This window comes from Protopterus annectens, chromosome 3.part1, assembly GCF_019279795.1.
Source record: "Protopterus annectens isolate FY-2018-M chromosome 3.part1, PAN1.0, whole genome shotgun sequence".
NCBI classification, from domain to species: Eukaryota; Metazoa; Chordata; order Ceratodontiformes; family Protopteridae; genus Protopterus; species Protopterus annectens.
This window is the reverse complement of record NC_056732.1, coordinates 490983801-490996397: the sequence shown is the minus strand read 5'-3', so window position 1 is coordinate 490996397 and position 12597 is coordinate 490983801. Positions and strand designations below refer to the sequence as shown.

General features: G+C 36.2%; 1 protein-coding gene across 1 annotated transcript in view; it reads left to right on the top strand.

The window, feature by feature from the left end:
* Positions 1-12597, top strand: part of LOC122798187 (squalene monooxygenase-like) — a 1523743-nt gene that overhangs the window by 1029169 nt on the left and 481977 nt on the right. The window contains exon 7 of the mRNA XM_044066934.1: positions 6494-6589. Coding sequence (XP_043922869.1) covers positions 6494-6589 — 96 coding nt within the window. The remainder of the gene's footprint in view (positions 1-6493; positions 6590-12597) is intronic.

The window sequence follows — 12597 nt, the reverse complement described above, 5'->3', positions numbered from 1 at the left end:
CGTGAAGTTTGCTTTTGAAAGGTTTTTCACAGTGGTGTTCTTGTCCAGGGGTGGAGGCGGAATGTGGATATCCAAAGTAACTTGTCTCTGTCTCTCTCTCTCTCTCTCTCTTAGTTATTAAATGTGCATTATGTTTAATGCCTGTTCTTTAGATTGTCTTGACTATGTGTGAACTTAAATGGATTAATATACTAGAAATGCCAGGCTATGGCAGGGGGAAAGGATGAGGAGGCAGAAGTCCACAGATAGAGAACTCAATGTACCAGGATGGCAAGAAGACAGTGAAGGATTAAGAAGCCACTAGCAATACAGGGATAGTAATAAGACATGTACTGCTTTTGTAATTACTAATGGAATTATGCACTGCTTTACCTGCTCATAATTAGTTAAGGTACTCCTTCAAACATGGAAACCTATGGTTTCATACTAAATTGTAGAATCAGATGGAAAAAAGTCTGACCAATTAAATAAACCAGGAAAAGTAATCAGAATGGGGACAAATGTTAAATAAATATTACAAACTAAAAGGCAGTGGCATAATAACACCAAAAAGCATGTCCAACAAAAGACTGTTAAAATGGCATTCAGCAAATGTTTTCAAACTCAACTACGTTATTAGGTAGGAGACGTAAGCATTTGTGATAAAAGTTTATATTGGTAGACTATCCAAGCTGCAGACAAAAAATACATTTAAAATTTAATATCAGATGAGTCAAAATGCCACTTGCACATACCAGAAATTATCAGATTTGCAGGTAAGACATGTACTTCCACTTTTTGATAGTGGGTTGCCAACAGATTTACTTATATAGAACAAAAACTCACTAGCAATGAATTAGTCCAGGAGTGGAAAAAAGATTTTCATGCCCTGCAACCTGAAACACAAACTATGATTAGCACTGGTATACACTTTGTGTAGATAATTAAGTACCCTTTTTTGCATGTATCAGCAACATTTCCAGTGTGTGCTTAAATCAGCATTTCACATTATTTCTTGTATGCATCAATGTAGACCATGTTCAAGGCAACAAAAATTTCTATCAAATAAAATGACATCAGTTAGAATGTTTCGGATTACCTAAAGCATAACAACTGAAATACAAATGCAAAGTATAAAAGCAGGCAGAACAGTTTTGCATTCAAACTGTATTTTAGTAGAAAATGTTGTCCTAGGGTTAAGAGAGAAATCAAAGAAGCTATCACCTGCTGAGGCCAGATTTCTAGAATGTGCTTTCAAGACAGAGAGCTGTGCATTGGCAAAATTATGCATGATGTGGACTTCTTTCATCTACATGCTTTCTAGGATATTCATACAAGCAGAATCTTTAAAATCGCATCAACAAAAAAAATGGCTGCAGGTCAGTATACAGTGATACTGTTAGTTTTAGGCTCAGCTTTCTGCTTATACTTTGGATGATATGTCTTAAAAGAACAATTTAAAACAAACATTATTTATACATACATATACATGTATATATATATATATATATATATATATATATACACACACACATATATATATATATATATATATACACACACACATATATATATATATATATATACATATATATATATATATATATATATATATATATATATATATATATATATATATATATATATATATATATATAGATGTATTACCATACATTTAATACACCAAACATCGGCATGCTAAATCTGAACAAAAACAATATTGACAACAACTATGCATGCTCTGAGAAACAGCCTTAACACATGCAAAGTTTAAGTTAAAAAAAAACAAGAAGAAAATGCCAAAATTGCCAAAAATGCATCACCATCCCTTTTGGGGAGAGTGACATCCCCACAAATTATCACATTGATAATAAGGCACTAGGCATGCAATCAGTCTTGAGGGACTTGGGCACCCAGGTTGATATTATGAAAAAACACACCAAGATTCCCCCAAAGGGAACACAGGAATTCTCCTCAATTGGAAAAATAAACAGTCTGGAAACACTGCTGTGGCTGCAAACTCTTTATTTCATCTCATTCTGGTACTTTGGCTTCATCAGCCTTCTAAGGAATAACTTCATACAATTTCAGCAGCCTTTTTATATCCCCTTAATTATTGCGTTGATGAGTTTAAATACATTCAATTCATTCCAAATTTAAACAACTACTATCCAAACCTTAAAGGTGTACTCCCAATAAATACCAATACACACAATATAAACATACATTTAAGTATCAACATACAATTTCATTATACTTATTCTCTATAATAATTCCTACCTATCATAAATATTAATAAATATTAACTGCTATACACTCATATTTTTAATATTCTTACATTCATCACACTACATATTTCATCATTAAATACTTTTTCATATAATTTCATCTTTTATGCAAACAAATACTCATAACCTCATCTTTATGTATATTTAATTTAATTTTCGTGAATTTCTAACCTCCTTTCAAATGACGTACACAATGAATTATTAATTCATTAAATAAAGGGGATATAAGAAATAGGAGAATGGAGAGCCCAGTGGCTGAGCAATTTTGCATGGCTCATATGAGAAACACTGATAGTTTTTTCTTTAGTATTCTGGCACAACCTTATGGTTGCAAAAATATGGGGGGAGATGAATTCAAACGAAAATTGGTAAAGTTAGAAACAAAAACTATAATGAACTTAGGCACTTTATACCCGAGGGGGTTAAACTTAGAAATTAATTGGGATGTTTAGAATCCATGTTTGTTTATTTAATGAATTAATAATTCATTGTGTACGTCATTTGAAAGGAGATTAGAAATTCACGAAAATGAAATTAAATATACATAAAGATGAGGTTATGAGTATCTGTTTGCATAAAAGATGAAATTATATGAAAAAGCATTTAATGATGAAATATGTAGTGTGATGAACGTAAGAATATTAAAAATATGAGTGTATAGCAGTTAATATTTATTAATATTTATCATAGGTTGGAATTATTACAGAGAATAAGTATAATGAAATTGTATGTTGATACTTAAATGTATGTTTATATTGTGTGTATTGGTATTTATTGGGAGTACACCTTTAAGGTTTGGGCAGTAGTTGTTTAAATTTGGAATTAATTGAATGTATTTAAACTTATCAACACAATAATTAAGAGGATATAAAAAGGCTGATGAAATTGTATGAAGTTATTATTTAGAAGGTTGATGGAGCCAAGGTACCAGATTGAGATGAAATAAAGAATTTGCAGCCACAGCAGTGCTTCCAGATTGTTTATTTTCCCACCCAGGTTGATAGCAAACTGACTTTTGACCACCATATTGCCTCCATTGTACAGAAAGATTTCTACATGGCCATCCTCATTGATAAGGGTATCTCATCCAGGGACAAGGTGGTCATAACATCCCTGTATTCTTCCCTTATAAGACCCATTATTGAGTACAATGCCCCTTTCGGCATGTATTTCACAAAACACATGCAGCAGCTGGAGAGATCACAGAGCTTCCTCAGCTGGAGAAACCAGGGCCTAAAACATCTACCTTACACAGATAGGCTAAAAGCCCTATCCCTTTACTCACTCTCCTACAGACTCCTCAGAGGTGACCTCTGTCTGGCATACAAAGCAATCTCTGACCCTGCCCTGATGGGACTGCTGTATATCCACAAGTCAAGCTCCACTCGAGTAACCTGCATGCAAAACCTTGACCTGGTGTGTGACATCAGTAGAACTTGTTGGTGGGACAGATTTGTGCCTCAGAGACTTCCCCTTTTGTGGAATACACTCCCTCTCCAGTAAAGCCAGTACCTCATTAAACCTTTTTAAGTGCAACCTGGATAACTGGATTCAGAACGGAAAATACACCTCTGGGATTCCATCTGTGTCCCTGCCGGACAGTGGCATAGGGTGCTGACTTGTAGGAACATTGGCTAAATTCTTGGCTAGGCTTGTAAGGGCTTCAGGGCCAATAGCCTAGTAACTTCCTATAATCCTATGATGATCCTAAGTATTGTTTTTTGCAGGGTGACAAGCCCCCCTACACCCCCATGGGGGGGGGGGTTGTGCCCCCACCACCTGCTCATAATATATACTTACTCCAAGAATGCACAAACATTGAGCAAGGGTGTATTATCCAACTCTAGGAATTGTTTGCTTTTGGACACCTGTTGACGAGCAGTTTAGTCAGTCATCAACAGCTGACTAAGCAGCTGTCAACCAAACAGACATTTGACCATAAACATGGAACCTATATGTGTATGTATAAATATTACATGGAATAATTTTACATACCAGGTGCACTGAAAAAATGTATTTCATGTAAAACAAAATAAAACAGTAAACTAACAGTCTGGAATAATAAAAAATCAAACTTTTATCAGTTGGTTGCAGTTAGAAAAAGATAATCTGGTTTCACTTATACAAGCTTTGTTAGTATCTAAATAGATGAAACAATCCCTTCCTTTTATATTACACCCCAGATCATGTGATAAAGGATGGCGCAGTGGTGTAGTGGTACCGTTGTCACCTCACACCAAGAGGTTCTCTGGTTTAATTTTCAGCTGGAGTGCCTTCTGTGAGGAGTCTGCATGTCCTTCCTGCGTTCATGTGGGTTTCCTCCCACATTGCAAAAGCATGTATCTGTAGTGTTTCTCCCTGGGCCTCTGCTGAAAATTGGCTTTGTTCCAAGTCGGACTTTCTTGATTAACAAATGTTAAATAAATAAACACCAACAGCGTGCAAAACACACAAGCAGTATGGTGTCAAAAGAAGCTTTACCATTTGGTCTCACATCCAAATACTAACCAAGCCTGATGCTGCTTAGCTACTAAATCTGACAAGATCAGACTCATTCTTTGAAATATGACCACTCACTTTTTTGATTCTTTATGCACATTCTAAATGTTCATCGAGACCAGTATCTGAATAATTGGAACAATCAATTATTTTTATTAAATGCCATAATTCATGCAATAAGTAAACACCAGTAGCAGGCAAAACAATTGTTTTTTAACAGCACCCAAGTAGTATGGCATGAAAGCAGGTATTACCAGGCATTGTCACATCCAAATGATAACCAGTCCCAACTCTACTTAGCTTCCAATAGCAGACTAGCTCAGTTTAGTCAAGTATAATAAGACCATATATCTTTTGTCTTCTTTATACAAATATACAGTTTGAATGTGTCTGTTCATAGAGACCATATGAATACAGTGCACCAGTTTTAGGTATCCAAAACCTTTCTTTAGAATCTAATAAAGGGTTTTTACAACATCCTCAGCTGCACCATAAATTATTTGATCTGTTCCTATGAATACAAACTTAACTGCAGGGTGAACCTTCTTGTGCTTATAGAGTGCACTCCTGTCCCTGGAACAATTAGTGTCACTTAAATGACACTATTTAATAATGGCTTCCTCAAATGTCTTCACTACTGGGAAATAACCCAGCTGAAAGGCTGAACCAGTTTGTATTAAAAGAAGTGGTCCCATATATCCTCCATAATGCCTTCTTTCCTGGTGGGTCACCACTTTTGAGGGGTATTTAGGATATGTCACTTTGCTGGGTAGGCCTCATCCCTCCAGACAGGAAAACCTCTTCAACACTGGGCTGTGAATGCCCTGATGACTGAGGGGAATGAAATAGAAAGACCAGGGCCATACTGCAGCCAGAATTTTTTTTCATTGAGTACCCCCCCCCGAGTCTAACTTGGTTCATCTTGTTTAAGTGCTGCACAATTAAATATTTTCAATAATTGTAAAAAATATATAAACACCTATGTTGCTGCTAAAACCATCAAAACAATAAGTTTTTAGTTGGAGGTGTGGTAGTCAAAATGCAATAAATAGTGACCTTTCACAAAACCGAATCACATTTTTTATCTCATATTGGGGCTGTAATTGGAAGACAATATAGCTCACATTCCTTTACCAGGCAAGGAGCCTAAGATGATTATACAACACATGGCTGGAATATATCAGCCTTTGCTTGTGCTTGCATTCCTGAACACCTGTTTGTCTTAGATATATATATATATATATATATATATATATATATATATATATATATATATATATATATATATATATATACACATATACATATACATATATGTTCATGTCCTTCTTACCTGTTTTTTTTTAAGTACACGTTAAACTACTTTAATCTTGTTTCCTGTGGCAATTCTGTATCACAGTTTGTGCACTATCCTGAGCTACTGCCATCCCAATGGTTTTTGATAAAACACTTGTACATTTTTCAAACAACTTTAGTCCTGTTTGCTAGAAACAGTGTGATAACTTTCCCCAGAGATACATGAAAATTAAGATTTTAAATGCATAAATCTTGCTTTTAAATTCATATTTTGTATTTCTTTCAAAACATAATCATCTCTAGGCTCATAAATGGACTTGGTTTGATTTATGCAAATAATAGTTTGGCTCTTCTTTTATTAATGCTTTGCATTTGGACTTTTGACATTCTGTTTGCTACAACATGTATTTATTTACTTACTTATTTTTCAGATCATCACAAAGAGTCATTCTGTGAAGCTGTACAAAATATTAATTTTAAAGTATTGCCTGCAGATTACTTACCTGCTGCGACATTGAATAAGTCAGGTAATGTATGATGGAATTGTACTACCAGGGGATTAAGGATTGCCATAATGGTTAAAGTGTGTATCTCACAGACAAGAAGTGCAGGAGTTGATTCTCACGGAGTGAAATTAACTATGCTTAAAATGGCCCACAAGGGCAACTACCCTATTACCTCAGTGAGAAAAAGACAGTAATAATTTTCATTGCATGAACTGTGCAGTACATTAAAGTATTACAAGCAAACTTTGTTATAGTGTCTTACTCATTTTCCAAGGTATTAATTTCAAAGCATTATTTAAACTATTCAATGCTTGTAAACAGTATTATGCTTCAGCAAAAAATATAAATTTTAATGCACTATTTAAATAAGTAAATACTTCAAAGTGTAAGCATTGTGCAGCCACAGAGTCAAAATAACAAAGCCTTATACAAAAAGAATAAAAATACGTATGGTAAGAAAAAAAGTAAATATTAAAAGATATTAAAATTAAAACAGCTACTTGAGAAGGATTGAAATAAATTCTTTAAAGAATCATACTTCAATCAAACTCATGAATTAGGTCTCAGAGTGGCATGAATAAATTAGGAAAATGTAATTAATTTTAGACGACTGGGGTAGGATAAGAAAAAGACTAGTAAATGACCAAAAACTGCCAACAGGTCAAAAAAGTAACTAAAAAAACATATCCCAAGACCCTGGAAGAAAACACAATGAAGCTTACAGACAGGACGACTTAGTCAACCCTTGTAGTTGTTGATTTAACAGTGTAGTCCACAGAAATCCACAGGATAAAAACACCAAGGAACAAAGCTTTTCAGCTGTAAAATAGTTTAATCCAAGCATTCACTTCACAGGAAAAAACACTGAAATCACACTAATGCTCCAAATGCAAGTACAAATATACTATATGAAAAAGACTACTTAAAAGATTTTTCCAGATTGACCCTCGTACAGCTATCAGCCATACCTCTGATAACTTGAGGGACCAAGTCAGAAAATAGAGTGCCAAAAGTTCTTTGTAAGTATCAGGTTATATAGGCTCTGTAAGGTAAAATAAATGAATGAATAAATAAATAAATAAATAAACAAGCAAACAAATAAATAAATACTTCTTAAATACCATCTTGGCAGCTAGTATAAGTGGATCATCAAATTAGTAAAATTACATGTAAGATAACAAGTCAATAACTGTGCTGCATTATTTGAAATCATATGCCCACGAGCTTCATTCTCATTGGAAAGCTTAAGGTAGAGGACTCTGCAAGAGTTTAGGCAAGAAGATCAAAGTAAGTGAATTATTTGAATTATTATAAGGTCAGGTGATTAAATAAATTCCAGTTGCCCCATGTACCATCTTATTCATGACTGGCAACTCTTACCCTAACCCTGCTGCTGCCCCTGAACCCAGTACTACGTATTACCTTAGACATAACCCTTTCCCTAACAGTATCACTACACAACATGAAAATCCACACGTACATACATATACACACACACGCACACACGCGCGCACACACACACACACACACACACACACACACACACACACACACACACACACACACACACACACAGCTTATCTCCTTGCCTTGCTCATATACTCTTTCCTGCATTCCTACACACATTATTACCCCTACTCGTGACACTTTCCGTATATCTAAAAGCTTAATCATTAGAAAAATAACCCAATTTACTTGCATGTAAACAAGCCTCACATATAATAAAAGTAATTGTTTCCAGCCTCAACATTTCCAGAAGTGAAAACCACCACTACCATTTGATTAAACACACACACATACACACACACCAGTTTGTATAAAAAAGTGAATGTTTAAGTCCTATGTATGACTGAAGGGCAGGATATCAAATGCTTCTTTTGTCAGTGGGTGTAACAGGTTTCACAACTCACTGAAATTGTTAGTCAAATAGTGTTGCAGTTGAACCTAATTTGATCACTGAAGCACTGTGTGTTTGTTTGCTGTTTTCTCACAGTTGTGTGACTGTGCAGTTAGTATATATAAGAAAGGGGATGCAGAGGTTGTGAGTATGACAAATAGAGCCCCTATATAATGCATGTTTTGTTTAATATTTTGTTTCATTACTACTGAGTTTGGTGTATGTGTGCTTGTAGTGTTGTGAGGCCCTGTATTTTCCTTCAGCAGTTGGTATAGATTTAATTAATTTTCTTATTTGCTCATTTATGCAGTCAGTGTTTCAGCATCATTTAAATGTATGCTAATGTAATGAAAAGTTAACTATTTATAGCCCCCTGCACATTTAATAATGTGTGCTTATCCTAAAGCTAACCCGAACCCGCACCTATCTCTGACCATGTATCCTACCTTAGAAAAAAAAAACATCCATAACACTACCATCATACCGACAAAACTGGATTGTAAATCAGAAAAGGAAATGTATTTCCTTTTATGACCAACAAGTTTTTGGGTAATGGTATTTTTGGTGAAATGCATTCAGCATATTATGATCAATCATTTATGTATTGGCCATTTAGCATGTCAGACAAAATGAAAAAATGTAATCACATACGCATGCACACACACACACACACACACACACACACACACACACACACACACACACACACACACGCACACACACACATGCGCGCACGCGCGCACACACACACACATGAGTATTTGTTGAATTATCAAAATGCAAATGTAGCAATGCTGAAGTGGGCAATGCCAGCATTTCAAAATTAAACATTTCGAAAAACTCCAAACATCTAAAGCACAAACAATCATGAATGAAGGCATATAGTTTCCTTTTGTTCTCAGACAGCCAAAACCATACCACACTGCTAGACAAAATTTGTCTGAATATTAGTAGTGTTACAGAAAGGGTTTTTGAAAGGCAATGTGTAGAATTAGGGTAAAGGATATGGGCAGTGGCAGGGTTAGGGTTAGCAGGTATTAGTAAGGTGATGCAGGAGGCCAAGTCACAGATTTCATAGATCTTCACAAAGTAAAAAGCAAAACCCCTTGATGTCTCTGTGTCTCAAGCCACTAATATATACATATATATATATATATATATATATATATATATATATATATATATATATATATATACATATATATATATGTGTGTGTGTGTGTGTGTGTGTGTGTGTGTGTGTGTGTGTGTGTGTGTGTGTGTGTGTGGAAGGGTTAAGGTCTTTACTTTACAGATAGAAGTTTGATTCCAACCTCTGGTTATAGGCTATGCTTGTAATAATCAGCCTAGTATTTATGTATGAACCTATGAACTTTGTAGTGAGGCAAACATTGTTCTCTTCAGGGGTGAAAACATCAGATCACTTTCTTGGTGTGAGTAGATTCTGGAATTAAGGAAGAATCAAAAGCCTTTAGCACTCCTGATCCAACAGTGGCAGATCTGTGGCAAATCATTAATTCAGTGCACTTCAAAGCCACCTTTAAGACTGCAGACACTGTTTCAGCCATTGCCGTACGTAGTCTGGCAATCATTAGCTCCTTTATTATGACAGCTAATGTAGTGGGATAACTGGTTACTTCTGTGAGCGGTGTTATGCTCCAAGAATAATAATAGAGTGGTAAGAATGAGACTGTGATTTTGGACTTAAACATTAACTTCTCTAGTCTTTAAATGTAAAGTCAGTACAGATTTGCTGATTACTTCTCATTTGTGGCTTATTATTTGCACAGAGGAAACTATATGCCTTCATTCATGATTGCTTGTGCTTTTTATTTGTTGCATTTTGTATTAGATTATTGCCTTTTTATATTTTGAGTGCTGTGATTTGTTTTCTTTACCTTGTGTTTTGCTTGTGTTCTGCTTTTAACTGCATATTAAAACTTCAAAAGGCCCCACTGCTCTGTCTCTTGTGAGTCAGGCAGAAATTAGAACTGATCAATTAAGGAGTCATATAAGACAGAAGAGGTCACTTAAGGTTAATCATTTGTGAACTGAGGGGGTGTAGCTAGGAACTAAACCTTATATTTAAGGGATAAAATAAAACATTTCAGAGCTTTATTGGAAAGGCTCACCCAGACTCTGCTACACTTTGCTGTGAGGGAAAGGTTGATTTGCTTTTTATTTGTTGTATTTTGTATTAATTTATTGCCTTTTTATATTTTGAGTGCTGTGATTTGTTTTCTTTACCTTGTTATTTGCTTGTGTTCTGCTTTTAACTGCATATTAAAACTTCAAAAGACCCCACAGCTCTGTTTCTTATGAGTCAGGCAGAAATTTTTCACCACCCTCACCCTATCACTGTTGTGTTCTTAAATACCACTGTCTTTCTAGTTGTCTGCCTCTTATGTTAATTTGACCATATATCTCATTTCCTCTCTGCTTTCACTGGCTTGTGTGAGTAAGCACTAAATTATCATTTTGTGAAATCACCCTCTCAACTATTTAAATTTATTGGCCATTCTACTGTATTCCATAGTACAGGAATACAAAAGCGAAATCTATCTCGCTGTTTTAAAAATAGTGACTCTCCACTAAAACTTAACTTTTTAGACAGGTAAAACTTAAGTTACCTACTTTCACATCTAACTTCTCTAGTGCACACTGCAGTGTTTAGGATAAACTATTTTTTTTTTCATCTTACCTTTAAGCATCTCTGTGACTAGCACTTGCTCTAATACCTGCTGGAAAGCACTAGGAAGCCTTAAACTGATACAAGCACTTAACTCTCCTTATTAATAAGGAGAAATTAATCATAGGCACTAAACATCATATAATTGCAAAGTACCTTACTAAGGTAAGGGAAAACAGCTCCTGTACGTTTCAAAAAAAAAAGCACCAAACCAGGTATGTCCAAGCGTCAGCTTCCATTGATTTCTCCTGTCCACCTGGTGAATCTGGGTATACAAGGACAATGCAGCAATGCCTCATGTACACAGACAACCCTCTCCTCCTACCACCCAACACTACAACCTGTGAGAGATGCACTTACGTAGCCAAACTGGAAGCAAAGCTCTCTCTCCACCCAAGATTGTGCTAGACAGTCAAGAGGAGGTTAACACCCACACTACAACTCAAGCAACACATAGCCCTTCTAAACTCACACCAACACCCACACATAACAACACTAAATCCACATATGCGGAGACCCTTAACTGTAACCTGCACAAGCAACAGGACCTCCAAAGCTGAAATGCAAACAAACACCATTCACAACCAAAGTGTCACATAGCTCACAACACCGGTGTGCCACTCAGCAACAGCCCCTAAGGCAAGACAACATACCTAACACTTTAGTCATAGGTGACTCTATAGTCAGGCACACTGATGTCCCACTCACCAGACTGAACAAGGAGAAAATTACAGTGAGATGCCTGCCCGGTGCCAGGGTCTGTCACATAAATCATGCACTCAAGTCACTCCACAACAAGTACAAATATGACTCTGTCATTGCCCATGTTGGAGTGAATGACTTGAGACGTACCTCCCTGGACTACATGAAAAGAGACATGGAAGAGCTCTCAGATCATGTGGCCCACGCAGGTATGACCCTAGCCCTGATTAGCATCCTGCCTTCACCCAGAATGATACCACAATATAAGGACAAAATGATTGACTTCAACAATTGGCTAAGCTTCTGGTGTCATTCAGAGGGGATCCAGTATCTGTCTGCCTGGATGACATGATCGACAGACCACAATGCTTTGCCAGAGATGGTCTGCACCTGTCACCCCTGGGATTCATGTTACTGGCAAAGACTCTTGCCACCCCTATAGTGCCTTTTTTAGGCAAAGTTCAAGGGACAAAACCACCACCGTAACAGGTACAAACATGCAAAATCTGAAGGTAATGCTACTCAATGCTAGAAGTCTAAACCTCAAAATGCACTCTCGAGGCACTACTAAAAATGGAGAACATAGATATGTGTGCAGTAACTGAGACCTGGTTCAAGGCTCCAGAGAGCACCCCTGCAATACCAGCCTACAACTCTTTCCACACTTTTCGGCCACTAAACCAGGATTGAAACACTAAAGGTGGAGGAGTGTCCATATTTACCAAGGATATTCACACCACC